General features: G+C 45.7%; 1 protein-coding gene across 1 annotated transcript in view; it reads right to left on the bottom strand.

Moving 5' to 3' along the window:
• LAMC1 (laminin subunit gamma 1) overlaps positions 1 to 18,390 on the bottom strand; it is a 343,593-nt gene that overhangs the window by 172,499 nt on the left and 152,704 nt on the right. The window contains exon 2 of the mRNA XM_086955666.1: positions 17,059 to 17,363. Coding sequence (XP_086811792.1) covers positions 17,059 to 17,363 — 305 coding nt within the window. The remainder of the gene's footprint in view (positions 1 to 17,058; positions 17,364 to 18,390) is intronic.

Below are 18,390 nucleotides of genomic sequence, written 5' to 3'. Positions count from 1 at the left end.
AATCTACATCCAAGGTCAGAAAAATAGCATCAATTAAATCACCTCGGGCGTGGCCAAGTAAGCCAGCATGGCGGACGCAGCCTAGACGAGCTTCGTCCCGCCAACATCAGATCCGAGAGACTATCCTGTCCCTCTCCCGCTCAACACTTACCAAGTGTGGCGCCCGAGCCGCCGAAACCAGCGGTGACTCGTGCCAGTGATTTTGAAGCGCGGCGGCGCTCTGGTGACCGAGACTCGGGCCCCGAGACGGAGTGGCCTACACCGAGCCCCGCAGCCGGGACCTCGAGTTTCGCGAGGCCCGGCGGCGGCAGAAGAGCGCCGGATTGCGTAGGCGGGCGGCGCGGGAGCCGCTTGGTGCTGTGTGGTGCCCCGTGGAGCATCTGAGGGTTCCCCGACCCCGCCGTGCGTGGCCTGGTGATCAGGGCCGTGAACATCGGCTGGGCATAGGAGGCATCTGCGGCAGCGCAGCCTACCCAACGGCCCGAAGCCGGGGACTAAATTTGCGGCGCTCCAGCAGAGGTGAGGTGGCAACAGGTGTGGTGCTGTGGGTGAGAATAGCCGCAGGAAAGGAGAGTCAGAGCGGGCTGGTGAGGAGCCGGGAGTGGCATAGACCGAGTGCCTGACAGGTCCGCTGGGCCTCGTAACAGAGCGACATATTGGTGAGGTGGGTCCCCCCCCCCCCAGATAATTTCGCAACAAGGACTGGGAGACACGGGTAGCGGATCCAGGAGTGGGATCTCCAGTCGCAATCAACTATGACCAGAGGCGGGAGCGGTGGGGGAGCTTCGAAACAGGGCACTATAGACAAATTCACCAGGCCCAGTGGGGGCGCCGGGGGCCCAGCAGCCGCCGGGCCTGACAACGCGGCCCTAGTGGCAGCCATCACGCAATCTAGGGATATGCTAGATGCGAAGATCGGGGCAGTTGGGGCAGACGTTTCACTGCTGCGCCAAGACCTGAGGAATGCCGTGGCCCGTATAACTGAGGCGGAGACCAGAGTAACAGGAGTGGAGGACGATGTGGCGACCTTGAAGAAGAAGGTGGCCAGCATGGAAGGGATTCAGAGGAACCTAGCACTCGGGGTGGAGGACGCGGAAGGGCGGGCCCGGTGGAATAACCTGAGATTTGTAGGTTTTCCGGAGGGTTGTGAGAAGGGCAACATGGAGGCATTTCTAACTCGGTGGCTGGAGGGATGGCTTCCGCCTGACTCCCTCTCCCGCTGCTTTGTGATTGAACGTGCACATCGAGCGCTTGTCCAGAAACCGCTGGTTGGCGCTCGCCCCAGACCAGTGATAGCCAAACTATTAAACTACCACGACCGGGACACCATCCTACGGCAAGCGCGAGCGAAGGAGCCTCCGAAGTTCGATAACCAGTCAATCCTGATATTCCCGGACTATACTAGACTAGTACAGCAACAGCGGCAGTCCTTTACAGCGGCCAAGGCACGCCTACGTGGCCTCAAGATCCCCTACGCCTTACTCTATTCAGCTCGCCTGAGAGTAGAATTTCAATCCCACACCCTGTTCTTCACCACTCCGGAGGAGGTGTTCAATAGGACAGATGAAACGGTCAGAATCAGAGTACACACTCCACCGGGTCGGGACTCGGACTCATCCTCCACGACGGCGCCGCCACAGACCCCCCGACGATCACGGAGTAGGAGTAATTGGAGAACCTGACCTATATGTGTTTCACGAGAAACCCTGAGACTTCAGGGTGCGGACTGAACAACATATGAGACTCAATGTTGGAAGTGCCTCGAAGACCTTGGGTTGGCGGTAATGGGATGAGTGGGGGTGGGGAGGGACAGTAGGGAGGGCGGACTCACTCCCCAAGTTCGTAGGAGTTCATACCCTAAGGGGATAGAGTTGGGACTGGGTGGGTAATTCATGGGTATCCATTGGGATAGAGGGTTCTCGACCTCCCGTTGGGGCGTTTCTGAGGTATGGGGGGGGGGGGGGGGGAGAGTTGAGGGGGGAGGGCAGGGTATCTTGAGGGTGGAGGTTGGGAAGGAGGGGAGGGTGGGATTGGAGGGGGGGGGGGGGGGTAAGTGGAGTTGTTTGGCACAATGTCGTTCCTGCTGTGTGCATGCCCATTGCGCCCGCTGTGGGCCCTGTGATGTGTCTGCGGCTGGTTGGCGGTTGAGAGTATTTGATTACAGGCTCCTAAGGCCTCTGTGCGTGTGCTGAGTGGGGATGCGGGACAAAATTAAGAGAGGTGAAGTTCTAAGATTGGGAAAAGGGAGAGAGCTGACATTCTCTTGCTACAGGAGACGCACCTGCTGGGCAACAAAACGCTTAGCCTGCAGAGATACGGATATGATCAGGTTTATCACGCTGGGTTTGTGAGAGGGTCTCGAGGAGTGGCCATATTGGTCCATCGTAGACTGGCCTACGTCCACTCGACAGTGGGTGGACCCACAGGGCCGATATGGGTTTATTAAAGGGATGATTAGTGCAGAAGCCCTGGTGACTGGAAGTGTGTATGCCCCGCCCCCTCTGCAGTGTCACTAGTGGAGAAGTTGTTTACGGTATGGGCGGAGATTCCGGAGGGACTGGCTGTGATTGGGGGCGATTGAAATGATATTATGCACAGCCGCATCAATAGATGTAGACCCGGAGATAGCCAACCGGTAGACACACCTACTAAACTAAGCAATATGGTGCAGGGAATGGGTTGGGTAGACACATGGCGGTATCTACACACCCAGAGACGGGAGTAAACCTATGTCTCAGCGGTCCATAAATCGTTTTCTAGACTCGACTACATATTTGTCCCTACAACAGCGATTGAGAGAGTTGACTCCGCGGCTATCCTGCCGCGGGGACTATCTGATCACTCCCCAGTCACTGTAAACATTACTCTAGACAGAGCGAGACAGTCATTTAGATGGCGCCTCTCAGTATGGAGCCTACAGCAGGAAGACTATCAAACTCACATGGGGGAGGCTATAGCCCATTTTTGGGAAGACAACTTAGGCTCAGTGGCGGATGTAACAACGCTCTGGGAAGCTCTAAAGCCCACGCTCCGCGGAGTAGACATTGCCTGGTATGAGGCGGCTCGTAAGAAGCGCAAGGAAGAGCTGGTGAAGGCCGCTGCGGCGGTCGAACTATTGGAAACACGCTGCGGAGCGACTGGAGATGGTAGGGAGGTGGGGCAGCTACTCTTGGCCCAGCAGTCTTATGCATCCTTACTGCTCGACGGGGCCCGACAGTTGTGGTTGGCGACACGGAGTAAAATCTACCAGTGGGACGACAAGTCGAGCACAATGCTGCATACACTCTGCCAAGCCTCAGCACAGACACCGGTGCTACCGGCTCTTAGAGATGATACTGGGGCCCCGATTTCGTCGCCAAGGGAGCTGCCGAACAGCTTCGCTCAGTACAATGCAGCCCAATTCGCCCCACAGGAACGCCTGTCGGCGCCGGACATAGATCAATTTATCGCAGATCTCCCGCCATGTGCACTCCCCGAGGAGGCGCGGGAGCGCTTAGAGCTCCCATTGTCCGCGGAGGAACTGGGTACGGCCCTGGGGGAACTTAACACCAGCAAGGCTCCGGGACCTAAGGGGTTCCCGAGCGAATTCTTCAAGAAGTACTATCTCCAACTAGGACTCCACTATCAGAGTTCCTTGGAGGCGGCGAGTGAACGAGGACTCCTACCGCCCAATTGGAGACATGCTGAGATTGTAGTGTTTTGCAAACCCGGAAGACCTCCAGACCGACATGAGTCGTATTGCCCGATCTCACTTCTAAATATTGAGGCCAAGATCTTGGCCAAGGCACTCGCGAACCGGCTCCTTCCCCTAATAACAGACCTGATCCACCCAGACCAGGCCGGGTTTATGCCCCACAGGGAGACAAGACATAACATCAGGCGCGCGCATATAGCAGTTGAGACTATTGGGGCATCCGGGCCCAGGCGGCGCTGTTCCTAGCTGATATAGACTGGGCCTTCGATTCCCTGAGCTGGCTTTACCTCTTTGCACTCCTCTCGCACCTTAACCTGGGGCCAAGGTTCATGTCCTACCTGAAGCTACTATATACAGATCTGACGGCCTCAGTGAGAGTGGCCGGGGCTACGTCAGCAGTCTTCATACAACGGGGCACTCGACAGGGATGCCCCCTCTCGCCATACCTCTTCGCTCTTGCCATGGAGCCGCTGGCCGCTTGGGTCCGAATGGACGCACAAATAAGGGGCCTCGAATGGGAGGCGGGTCCGTCGGACAGAATTCCTCTCTATGCGGACGATGTCCTGTTTTTCCTTACAGACCTGAACAGATCGGGACCTCGAATACTGGAAATTATGAGAGTATTTGGCGAAGTATCAGGACTGTACCTAAACCCGCGCAAGTCCACCTTGTGGGTGCTGGGCGACCCTGAGGGACTCGGCTCATGGACCTCGCCACTACAGATGGCTACCAGAGGTCTCATGTACCTGGGAGTCTTTCTGACGACATCACCAGTTATTGCTTGGGAGCGCAACATGGTTCCGGTTTGGGATCGAGTTCGGATGGACATGAGGTCCTGGTCTCATATGCCCCTCAATATCTATGGCAGGTCGGCCTTCTTTAAAATGGTTGCTCTTCCACGCCTGCTGTACCAGCTTCAGAACCATCCATATTTGATCCCGCCACAATGGTTCCGACAAGTAAACTCGGCGCTAAACCAATTCCTGTGTCCGGGGGGAGCCGTGAGAGTGGCCCTACGCACTTTCTTTTTGTCTACGTATTGCGGAGGGCTTGCGACGTCAGATATTCTGTCCTATTACCAAGCGTCCCACCTCCTTATCCTGAATGAATGAATGGGGGTATGGTGATAGAGGAGACCCAGCATATGCCCTTGAGAGATACCTCATGGAACCGAACACGCTGCATACCATTCTATACTCCGCACGGCTGAAGAAGGGGCTAACCAGGGCCACTCAGGTGGTCTTCCAGATTTGGAGGCAGATGCTGCGCCGCGTGGGTTGGTTGGGTAGGCTGACAGAGGAGACCCCGCTCTGGCACAACGGTCTATTGCCGGCACTGGCGGCACTGGAGGGCTTCCGAGGCTGGGACTCCATAGGGATCTCCACTCTGGGCCACGTTCTGAAAGGTACAACACTCATTCCTTTCAAGAACTCAGTGAGGAGTTGCATATGCCCCGAACGCAGTTTTTCAAGTATTTGCAGTTCCGTCATGCCATTACACCTGCTCTGGAGGGCTTGGACTCCATGCCGGAGTTTAGCCCAATAGAGGCCAAACTGTTCATGGGAGACCTGGAAGACAAGAAAATATCCTGCATTTATCAAACCTTAGTCACACATTGTTCCTCTTCACTGCAGAAACTGCGGGATTCTTGGGAAAGAGATGTGGGGGAACTGGAGGAGGATTGGCGAGAAGCCCTTGAGGCCCCAAGAGGGGCGGCGATTGCTGTGCGCCTGCGCTTTATCCAATTTAAGTACCTGCACAGAGCTTACTACACCAGGGAAAGACTCTGGCGTGCTGGATTGATTGAATCCCCTGAATGCTTGCACTGTGGACATGAGCTGGGCACATTCTTACATACGGTATGTTAGCTAGATTCTGGACCGGGGAGTGGGACTGCTTGGCTGAGGTGTTGGGCTGGGACCTTCCTCGCACTCCCAAATTGGGGCTTCTCCACGTCTTTGATGGTGTGGGAGGCAACATCTACAAGAGGCATTTGCTCAAGGCTGGGCCTTGTGGTTGCGAAGAAGGATGTTACTCAGGCCTGGAAAGACCCCCAGGCTCCCAAGATCGGGGTGTGGAAAAAGGGCCTAGATTTTTGCATGGGGGTGGAGCGGCCAATTTTCGAGGCCAGAGGCTGCCCTAGGAAGCATTACAAAATATGAAAGAGGTGGGCAGACTACAGGGCCATATGGCTGGAACCACCAGCACTGCCAAGAGACACTGAAGGACTGTGGTAGAGGGGTTCTAAGGGCGTTGTGCCATGTGCAGCACTGGATATGTAACTCATTTTTTTTGCAGGATGTAGACGACATTGTGCCGGGGGGAAAGGGGGATCCGGGTTGGGGGGGGGGGGAAGAGTAGTGGTGGGTGGGGGTGTAGATGGGTCGCGAGATTAAGGGGTTTGTTTTATGATAAAATATGGATTGCTGTTTCTGATGACAATTACCTGCTTGCAGCTCCTCCGGGGTATGGAGTGCTGCCGATTACTGTCTATGTGCGATCTACCAATAAAAAGAGTTTTGAAGAAAAAAAGTAAATCACCTCTCTGGGTGCCATCTGTCCTTATTTCATGTGGTGCATATGAGGCACAACTTGTCTGAAGATGGATCTTCTACTTCCCTTAACAGGAGTTGTGATTAAAGTATGGCTGCAGGCAGGTTCCACCTTTCTGCATCTACTGCCTGAGGGAATGCTTTAACCCTTGGCATGTTGCTACTGTAGCACTAGGAGGGATTTGGCATGAAAGTGAACAATGATGCATGAACACCAGTAGTGGTCTGCCAGAAAAATTAAATCTTGGCTGACACGACTGCTGTGCTTTAGGCAGGCAATATCACAATTTATAAATGTTGACAAAGTGTAAAAAAAAAAAACAATAAAAAAACAAGGTTTGCACACAATTTACCAATATGCAACAATTTTCAAATTTGAAGAATTTCCTAAGCAAAGATAGGAAAATAAGTTTTTCTTCTGTCAGATTTTTACACCAACGTATTTACAGCTTGTTGCACAACAAAAGTGCTTCTAAACATGCCCTTGATTTAGATATAACTTGGGGTAAATATTTGTCAATGTTCCATTTCATATTTTATCCTAGTACAGCTATGTAAATTCTTTATGCACATTTAGAGCTGATATAGCGAAGTGTCACATTTAATACCTTGAAGCCATTTTTTAGACTTTAGCTGGATTGAGTTATTCCAGAAGTCAAATACCAGATGCCCAGAGTGTAAATATTAATACTAAATTATACGGAAAACCGCAAAAAGAAAACTTTCCTATAATGGCCATCAGCAATATCCCTTTAACATCGTAATATAAATGAAAACATTCTACATCCCTCTAGCTTCTTCGGACATGATAATGATCCCCCCACCATTTTCCTATCACCACTTGACCTGTATAGAACCGATCCATTTTTATGCCTCAATAGCTCATACCTGATCAATGAGTTGTTTTTGTCCTATTGCTTTTTCCTTCTCATTTATTTGCCGTATCTCTTCTATCTTAGTTCATGGCTGGCCTCTGCTTTTTTGTTAGCCTCTCTATCCCGTTGCGCTTTTGTCTTTTTGCCTGCGTTAAACTAACCCTTTTCTCCATGAAAGTTATACACCCCCCTCCATGGTGGAGTCGGGGTTGCCTACAGAGCATTTGCCGTCTTTGGGACCTCCTCTCTGGCATTCAGACATCAAGCACCTCTGACCAGAATTCTCAAGCCTCTTCAAAATGCAGAGTTGCTTATCTAGAGCCGCTGTGTTGGTAGTCCACTTCCTCCAGCAATTAGCCCCCTGCCCTCCCACCACATGAATAGGACCGCATGCCAATGCATGGGCAGCCGCTTCTGCCCTCTCCTCCTAGAGACCTTTAGAGACCATCCATACCCCTTTGCTGTCATTTTTGTCCAGATCTTTATATTACCACTTGATCAGGTAGGAGGAAGAGACTACCCTATAAAAATTAACCACGCAAGACGTTCCATTACCAGGTGTCTATTTTTTATTGGTAGCCGAGGAAAGGGGTGAATCCTCTTTGCCAGCTCCCCTGTTTCAGCACTGGGTCAGAACCACTGCAGTTTTAACACCTCAGCCCTTTATCCCATCAAAACTTCAGAGAAATAGCAGACTTAAAGAACTACTCGAACTGACTCACATTTGCCTTCTCTTCGAGTGGAAGGGCTGGAAATGTACTGCAAATCACAGCACGTCAGTCAACAGCAAGTGGTAAACTTAGTCATCTTATGTAGTACAGAGAACAATTAAGTCAGTCACGTGTGGAAGTAGGACACAGGAAAGAAAGTTGATAAACTAGATCAAACTAAATTTACTTAGAGAATATTTAGAATACTTCACTACTAGGTTTTTCAAAATGTGTAGTTATGAAAAAAGAGTAAGGATAATGGTTTGCCCAGCGTCAAAGAACGTGCACAAATGGAGAACAATTATTTCAGAAACACTACAGCTAAACCCCAAAAATACATCAACAAGACAATATCGCACCAGCTCTCCTACGGAGATCACAATATCTCAAATGCTGCACTTCGGTTTACGTCATGAAACGTGAGAAGAGTCACAAGCTCCCAGCACAAAAGATAGGTGTAATTGCCTCAAGCTTCACATACAATTGTACAAAGACTATGGCACCTTTTAAACTTTTCAGCTGTTATTAGGATAGTCTGGTTCAGGGCACATATCTTTGCAACTGCAAGTTATGCAAACCCCACAAAACTAGGATTCATTTAGGTCTCCATCGCAGAGCTACCTCTAAACGCTGTAAAGAACAGTTACTACAACTGAAAATAATGGATCGGGCCCCATAGAGATATCTGCAAGCCACTCAGACCAGATACGGGTGAAGTGGAGAGCTGAGGTCATACTTCAGAATATATTTGTGTGACTTTGATATTTATGTCATTGGAACAGTAAAAAGCATCCCGATATCTAATACAGGAAGATTTCAAAGTGATAATTTCTCGTACAATAGCTCACCAAGTCGTTTTTCCTTGCACTCTGATGCTTTAATGAGGTTTTTCCTTTTAAGCAGAATATACATAAAAAAAGACATGAAATTACCTGCATACGTCCTAGAAGGGATTACTAATTCTCTTTATAATACGGTAGTGTTCCTGGAAACCGATACACCCAGTGATACATTTGTTTGGTTTATTTTAGCACTCTCAAAGGCAACTGTTCATTTCCATCTAGTCACAAGGAAATTTTTCAATAAACCATTAACATTAATCGAATTAAAATAAAGCTTCTCTTTAGCTTAAAGGTACTATTTACAGTGCACTTGCTGCAGCTGCCTCCATCCCCTAAGCTGTGCACAGAAGAATCAATCACAGTTTGAATGCGGGAGTGAAATAACACCGATTATGTTTTTTCCACTAGCCCTAGCTCGCACTCAAATAAGCAGGACGAATAGCAGCTGGACCTGAGCGGTGAATCTGGTGTTCAGGCCTCTCTGCCCATTCCTGTCCCGGCAGGGCAGAGTCCCACCAGCCACGCCGCCACCACAGGCTTTTTCCCAAGGGAAGATGAAGAGGTCCATGTTCCTACACTTTTGGTCAGCATAACTGACAGAATGTGTGTAAGAGGCAGTGGTTTCCATAACACTTTGTTGTTTCTTGTGAACCCCAGTAGTTTCCATGGCCTGTCGGAGGCACAGACTGAGATGGTGGGGTCTGAAAGAGTGAGAGCGGCCAGAGATTGGTCTGGGTTTCTGGGCTGATCACTCCAGGCTGCCTTCTTGGCTAAGTGGACAATACCGCTTACCACTAATCAGAGCTGCAGGACTACTCATCCTTTAGGCAGCTATGTCACAGCCGAAGTATTTCAGAAGCTAATTATATGTAACAGCTAAATAAATAACAAAACTGAGCTTGTTTTCTTCTGAGGTTTTTGTTGCATGTTTATTGAGCAGGGCTTTGGGTTAACGTATCCTGGGCAGTCATCTACTAGATGACCAAAGCGGACTGCCTCTCTGAATTCAATACTGTCCACAAAGCTTTTTTTTGCCCCTGATGTTGTCTTTTCAGGATTCACCCTGGTTCTGGATACTACGGTTCAGGAAAATTTTGCTTCTGACTCAAGGCTGAGCGATACCATGCCATCTTTATATTTGCTCAGGATTTCAACGGTCCCTCAAGAATAGGGGAGCAATTACTTTCATCCCAAAGCCCAACAGACTCCAGTGTCAATGCCTTACAGTCCCATTTTCGATTCACTAGTTGATTTTGGATTACCCTTAAACTTAATCTGTACCCTTAAATAAAGAAGAGACCAGTGAAAACAGAGACTATCACAGTAATCAATAAATCAAAGAACTATTAATTAAGGAGGAACGTAGAGTGGGTATCGCCCAAAAGAGCTTTGTAAATTCACCCCCTCAACCAAACTGAGCATGTAAGTGACGCTACTAGAGGGATGCCAAAACCAAGGCTGCTTTCCGCTCTCCAACCCGATGTCAGCTGCTGTAAGAAGTGTAGGCGGTGGTTGGGGCCACATACTGTACCATGGGGAGCAACACAGCTGCTGCCCTTTAATGTTGCCATGTATGACATAACTATATGACGTTGTACCCAGGAGCATCTTATTCAACCTTCCTTCTCACCATCCTATTATTTATTTACCAAACTTTGTGAAAATTGGCATGGTTAATGTTACTTTTAATACTGGGTCACTGTCCAGATCTGGTTTGGATAAGGTATTTTACATTTGGAGCCATCCATGAAAATGAGTGCAGCTGGTGGGCTTTAGGTGCTAGACTGTTGAGAAACAGTTTCAAACGCTCAATAATTGTACCTGTGGGCCGACACTGCAGAAACACTCGGAATTGAAGATGTGTCAGAACAAGTTCAGATCATCACTCTTGTTTAGGAAAAAAAATCAAATGTATTGCTTTTTTAATGCTTTTTTAAGAAAGTCTTTATGATGCTTGACTCTTTTACAGAATTCAGAGACATGAACAACTACAACGGATCAAAGATCCATCAATCCAAAAGGTAAAGTAACAGACAACATGTGTGTCGCCCCCTTACAGTGGCTGTCTGGCCTGGAGCTTCCTCAGGACGTGATATAGGGTTAATGGCGGGGTGTGCTCATCTGGTAGGCGCTGCAGAATTAGGATCTTTCAAATGAAGAACGTCCGGTCATTGACTGGTCTTATCTATTGGCATTCAGTAAAAGAATCAAGCATCACAAAGACTTTATTTAAAAAGCAATATATTGGAATTTTTTTCTTTAAAAAGAGTGATCTGAACTTGTTCGGATAAATCTTCAAGCAAATTTTCCAAAGAGGGGTAATGGTCTCCCATTGTCAAGGAAAAGTGAATCACAACTATCTGTGGCTCTATTATCAAGGATTGCAAAGGACTGGGACCCATTACCCTCTAACTTCTGATAGAAATTTTTGGACTGGCAGAAGTTATTTTATTTCAACTTTACAATGGCAGCAGTGGATTTGATTAACCACTTATTCCACTAGTAAAAGCTGTGATGAGAAAACTTTTTTGTACAGAAGCAAACGGAATTTTATTAATGGGTGCTAAATCAGACACGTGCCTTGCTACCATAAGGCTGAAACTTGGATGAAAGGGAGAAAAGAATAATCCCAAAGCACTGTCTATTGAGTCTGGAGCACTCCTGCAGATGACAAAGTGTGAACAAGTAACAGAAATGTGAGCCGCTAAAAATACACAAATGGACACCAAGGTCATTAGTTTGTTTTTCAATCAAAAAATAAAATGTAATGCTTCAGTTTTTGATGGGCAGTCAAAATGACAAAATAAATTGTGTGTACATTATTATGTGAAATATATGGGACAGACCTTTGAAATATTTGTCATATGAAGTTTCAACATTTACAACCGGATGTGTTACAATTTGTCAAGAGTGATCATGGTGAGATGAGAAACAGCCAACACCAGTTTTGTTGATACAACTTTACATATATCAATCTAATTACTCCTTGATATAAATAAAAAAAATCAAATCCAAAGGGATCTTCAAGAATGTGCATCAATGGCTTAAATAATATTGACGGTACGAGGAGTTATTTGTCGAAATCTTGCTGGACCGCAGTATAGCATAAGAGTAAGTTCTCCCAATAATGTCAGGTAAAGTATCTAGATACGATTGGCGGCTGCAGTGACACAGGCAAACACAAAGTTTATGAACTTATCTAGATACTTTCCAGATATTGTTGGGATAACTTACTCTTATGCTGTACTGCGTTCTAAGGCTTCAACAAGTAATTCCTCACACCTTATTAGTGTGTCAAAATTATCTTAAACCATTGATACACTTCTTGAAGACAATCTGAATTTTGATTATTTCTGCAAATATCAATCTAATACATCTCGTTCAAGTAGTATTGCGCCTGCTTTTTCTCATCATGACCACTCGACAACTTGTAAAACATCATTGGGTTGTAAATGTTGAAACATATGATAGACATTTCACAGGACTGTCCGAAACATTTCATATAATACTGTAAGCACAAATCGTGGTATATATTGTAATTATTACCAAAAAAGAAATGAAACAAAAATAAAAGTCAATATTGAAAACTAAACCCCTCAGTTTCCGTTAATGTATTTCTTAAAAGCTCATATGTGTTACTATTTGTTCTCACTTTGTTACTTTGTTGGTGTGCTCCAGACTCAATAGTTACTTTATTTCACACAAAGGGTCTGTTTGCTCTGCTCGAACAGAAATAACACATTGTATTGATTATACTTCAATCTCCAATTCGTGATTGACCAAAATCACTACTTTTAGAAGATTAGCCAGTGTACTTCCGTCCTCGCATTAGAAAGGAGTTTACTGAATGACTGTTGCCAACGACTTTGAAGTGCATTGAAAAAGTCTGCATAGTATTAACAAGCCAGACCGAATCACATAATGGCTGGAAGGAATGGACTAAATCCACAGAAATAAAGATTGACGTAACCATCAGAGCAACTTAACACGCAATCGTTACTTTCATAAATGAATACAAGAGTGTGCTACAAAAGCCAAGTATTTGCACCTGTGCACTTGGTAGGGGGGTCACTCTCAGCCAGGCACCTGCACCTCTGGAGAGCAAACACTCACCAGAGTGCATGAATGTGCAGTCCCGACTGGACCAACCACAGAATTCATTTAAAAATCAAGGAAAAACAATTTATTTATGGTCATAAAGGGTCAACATCTGCTGCTGTGCACTGTGACCTACAGGTCACCAATTATGCACAGCGCTAACAAACTGGGTTTCGTGCTTACTGTAAGATCTGCCTACAAACTACATGGTAAACATCTGAACCTCTGCAGCTAGGAAGGCTGTCAGTCTCTATATCTCTTTAACCTTATCGCTCATATCCCTGTTTGGGCCATAAAATGAGTATGAAAGTATTCTAACAAACATTCATAAAAAAACACGACCAAATTACATTAATCGCGATGATCAAATTTGCTACAAGTTTGTATCATCAGATGGTACTGCAAAGGGACAGAGTTAGCTCTATGATTGGCCAAACTGATGATCTTCTAAGGGTCCTGATGTCTTCCTGAAGGAGAAAAATTCAATAACAAATGGCACCGAGCTGAGAAGGCAGGAAGGCAGCTTGCCTTTACTTGGGATGTTATTGGGTAGGAACTGAGATGGGATTCTGAGGATCTATAGCCTCAAGTACTCTGTACCTTTTGAATCCTTGCCACTGAGGCCAGAGTATAATTGTAAGCAACACCAGACTCACTTGACGGCACTGTAGTGGATGTGAGGGATATACCATCTGAACACTTGGAACTGTTCTGATCATGCGCTAACTGAAGTCTGCCTACACAATACACAAGCACCTATACAGCATTTACTACTATCGCTACTGGTATAAGGCTGAAGTGAAATCTCAGGAACAACTTATCCAAATTTTACACAATTATTTTATTATTGTTTAAATGTTGCCTAAGCTAAAACACGAAATTTAGATATTGCAAGCTTAGCCATGGTTTACGGCCACATTAAAAAATGACAAACAATCCTGTAGAACAGCCGAACGACAATGGAGAACTAAAACCGGCGTAGATCAAATGAAATATAAACAGTCTCACCATACTTACATAAAGAATATCAAACTGGTGAAAAAGCTGTATCTAACACATCGGATAAATAATGCAGCCCACTCTAATAAACAGCTCTACAAAATATTGAAAGAGTTCACCTCTCCCTACGTAGAGCAGTCTTCTCTCACTCCAATGGGTTGACTCTGTATCTTTCTTTTTTGACGACAAAGTTAGAACCCTTTACTCATCATTTCCCCAAGGTGACATAGACCTCCATCAACAGATTAGAAGCCTATGTATGCCATAGTCACAGCTGGAATTCAATGGGGTGCCTCTGCTGTTGGAATTCGAACCCCTAACCGTTGAAGACGTGTTAGGCGGCCTAATCAAGATTAAATCAGGCTCTCCCATGGACCCTCTCCCCCCCTGCCCTTGCATGAAAGTCTTGCCCCATATTGCAACCACACTTACCAAGATTTTTAATATGTCATTGGAACAAGCCAGGGTCCCCACCAGATGGAAAACTGCCCAGGTTAAGCCTATTCTTAAAAAACCCACGTTAGATACCAGTCTTCCAGCCAACTACCGTCCCATCTCATTGTTACCATATTTTGGTAAAGTACTAGAATATTTGGTCAATAAACCACTCACTGCCCACCTTGAGAACCATGGTCTTTTTGACCTTCTCAATCTGGTTTCCGTGCAGCTCATAGCACTGAAACTGCAGTTGTAGAGGTTACTGATAACATCTGGCTTGCACTGGATAAGAGAAAATCAGCAATATTAGTCCTTCTGGACCTATCCGCAGCCTTTGATACCATCTCCCATAGCATTTTCAAACATCGACTCTGAGAGGAGGGAATCAGGGGGAAGGCCCTTGAATGGTTTGAGAACTATCTAATGGACCGGACAACAACCGTCCTCATTGACTATTGCCTCGTGTAGCCGATTAGTAAGCGTAGGTGTCCCACAGGTTTCCATCCTTAGCTCTATGCTTTTAAATCTCTAGTTAACACAGCTGGCTGGCATCATCAGGTCATATGGTTTTGAAACCGTGTCATATGCTGATGACACTCAGCTACTTATCCCCTTTGGTCCAGACTATGCGGACACAAAATCCGGTTTCAAGCACTGTTTGGTCTCTGTTAATGATTGGATGGGCATGGACAAACTACAACTCAACGGCAGGAAGACCGAGATTACTTTTTTGGGTAGAGCGGAGGAACACTGGTCAAATGATTGGTGGCCCTCGGAATGGGTTCTTTGTCATCTCCCAAGCAAGCAATGAGCAACCTTGGTGTAATTATTGATAACACTCTGTCCATGAAAACACATGTTAATACGGTACTCAGTATTTGCTATCATGCGGAATCTCCATGGAATCTTCAGATGGTTACCCATAGAAGCCAGTAAATCTTTGGTGCAAGGTCTTATCAGCCATCTGGATTATGGAAATGCACTACTGGTTGAATTAAATGAAGATCTGCTTTCCAAACTCCAGATTCTTCAGAACCTGGCTACCACACATTTTAAATCATTCATCTAGATCGCCTTCATTCCCCAGCCTTAAAACTCTCCATTGGCTTCCGGTGCGACTGAGAGGCCATTTCAAAATCCTGTGCCTCACACACAAAATTCTGTATGACACCGGCCCTAGATACTTAGCCAAGAAAGTCCAATGGTACAAGCTCAGTAGTCCCTTAAGATCCAGCACTAAATTCAATCTTGGCCTACCACGCATCTGAACGGCCCGAAACGGGGGTCGATCACTTGCTTAACTGGCCCCCAAGCTTTGGAATAAGCTGCCAACTCATCTTCCATCCATAGTTGATCACAAATGCTTTCGAAGAGAATTAAAAACTTGGCTTTTCATTCAGTAATCGGTTTGTCATACTGCCTATCCTGCTGAAGCTCTACTAGCGCCATGAGACCTTCCCCGGTGATATGTGCGCTTAAGAACGTTTGACATTTGAGGGATGAGAAACGGACAATTAAAAAAAAAATAGTAACAAAAGAGGATATTTAAAAAAGCAATTACGTAAATATATAGTTTATATATAGTTTACCATTAATATATTGAATATAGGTGAGCTCTTCAATTATTTTCCTCCAGCACTCAATTCCCTTGTTACATTGTCATATGCTCTGCTAATGCCCTCATGTTTTGGGCCTTGGGCAGTCTGTGGTTACTAGGCAGTATCCATGTGGGCACTTACATATGCTCCGGTGTCCCAGAGCCACAAATACCAGTGCACTCCTGCCGGACAGTACAACTACCCTTCTTCTCCAACCCCCCCACCCCAGATTACTTGAAAGAGGAAAGCAACAGAGTGGTGGTTGAGGATTTAATGGGGGAGAATTAGTACACGAGGGACAGAACAAGAAAAGACTTCCACTCCCATTGAGTGCTATATTTAAAAACAAAATATTTCCTTAAATGCAAGCTGAGAAACACAAGTCATCCTATCGGAACACAGTAAAGAAGACATTCTCCAGAGGCAGAATAAAAGGGATAGGGAGGAAAGCCATGGAATAAGATGCAAGTAAAACGGATGGGCAATAAAGCCCAAAAAAGCAGGGGCTGGCCCAAAGCCCACTAGATGAATACATTTTACTCTTTTACAGACAAAAAGTACTCTACTATAGATAAGTGGATGCGAGACCCTAAATAAAGCAGGAAGCAAAGAAAGATATATATTTGCAATCAGGGGAAAACATGTCGAAAGGCGAAGAAAAAACCTGCATGGTGATCTGGTGTGTTAATTTCTGCAACACCGTAGCACCATTCCCTTTTATGTCCCTTAAATAAAGCTGCTACTACTCTCGCCCAGGTCTAACTGCCACAAGCCACATTAAATACAAAGCTAGTTTTAAAACGTCCACACATTTACAAGTTAACATCTGAATTCGCTCTTCTCCATGTTGGTAATGCCTCGAGGCCAATGTCACTCGATATCAGTCACAAGCTCTTCTCACTCCCAAATTCAGACTTCGCCACATCACTCCCAAAACACCGGCAGTTTTACTCCTTACTAACCATCATATCTCTTAAGGAATAAACAGCTCTGGAATACCAGCTATCTAATCTTTTGACTGGTATTTGCACAGAAATCCTAGATATCGCCCAGTTGAAAATGTGACTTCAAATCAAACCTTAGAGGAACAAGTACTTCACTGGATTAATGAGGTGTAAATTAAAGTGACAGCATGCTAAAGGTTGGACATGTAAAAAAATAATTGTTTCCTCCATTTGCTAATTCTGCATTTATCTATCTTAATATAGGGTCTGTCCACACATTAGCTTAAAAAAAGACCTGTGTCAAATACCTGTAATACATGACTGTTGTCAAAGTTGTAGGCGCTTGGCCGTCCCTCCAATGTCGAGAATGCCACATTGCCCCCAGTGAGTGGGGAGATATCACTGAACTCATCTGTGCACAAGGCCTGCTGCTCATCCTCCCCAGTGCGAATGAAACCTCGGTTTAGCTTCTTGTAGGTGTTCTCACAGGAGCCACTGTAGTATTGGTAAGGGACCCACGGACCATCCTCTCGCGTACGCTTGTAGATGGCAAAGCTCTCCGGACGACTGGTGTGGAACTTCAGACGCACATATGTGATGTCGAAGGATTTACCTGAAATGAAGCAACATGAAAAAATGGTCAATTTGAGGAAGAAGACTGAGAGCAATGCAGACTTAAAATATGTTGTCCAGGGCTATCTCACTCCCTGCTTGCTCTTTAGACACAGACAGACAGAGAGTGCAGCTGATTAAATAGAATTAGATGCTAAACTTCATGCTTTGACTAATTAATTAGGTCTGAAATGATTTGTCTTATGCATTTATTTCTCTTTATGGGAGATTTTTGCCAACTATTTGATTTTTGATTAGCCTTGCAAGACTATTTTTTCTTAGAAACTCCTTAAGAATTTTGAATGACATTTTGCGCCACATTTTCTATCCTATATGTAATGCTTATATGCAGACTGTAATATGTTCTGTATTAATGCTATTTTTCCTGTTTTCCAAATTCTGTAGCCTGATTGATATTTTACTAATGAATAAAGGGTCAGAGAAAAATTAACTTTTGACTAGAAAATAAAACCCTTTAAATACTCAACAACTCTCTTTATTGGCTTAAAATAATAATTGCATTTTTGACTGTTCATGATTATTAAAGTCTCCTGAAGGTAATACATGGTGTGAAGGGCCCAACACCTTTTGAGCGGTAAATTAGAGGTAGCATGAGGGTTTTGCATTGAGAAACTACCAGAGGAAATTACCGCTCCATCAGTCCATTACAGAACCCTACATTGAACAGCAGCAAGGCGAGGCGATTTTCACAACGATGAGGGCTGCATAGTGTTTTTTTTTAAACATATGGAGGTGTTAAGTGTCCTGTAAGGAGAGATCGCATGCATGGACTTACTCTGTAAAAAGAGGAATGTGCCAAAATGTTCTAATGGTTGGATGAAGCTGTACTGCTCCATTGTCACAGCGGGAACTGTATCAAGAAGGCAATCTAGGGATCACCATGTACAAACAATGCTGTGACTTTGGATCCAAGATATTCTGTATATACATTAAAAAAACATATATAAACCACACTGCTCCCAGGGGAGAGCAAAATCGTTGACAAACTGCTTTTGAGAAAACCGGTG

Source organism: Lissotriton vulgaris, chromosome 1_1 (genome assembly GCF_964263255.1).
Source record: "Lissotriton vulgaris chromosome 1_1, aLisVul1.2, whole genome shotgun sequence".
Classification (NCBI taxonomy): domain Eukaryota; kingdom Metazoa; phylum Chordata; class Amphibia; order Caudata; family Salamandridae; genus Lissotriton; species Lissotriton vulgaris.
Note: the sequence above shows the minus strand (reverse complement) of the source record. Positions and strands in the feature narration are given on the sequence as shown.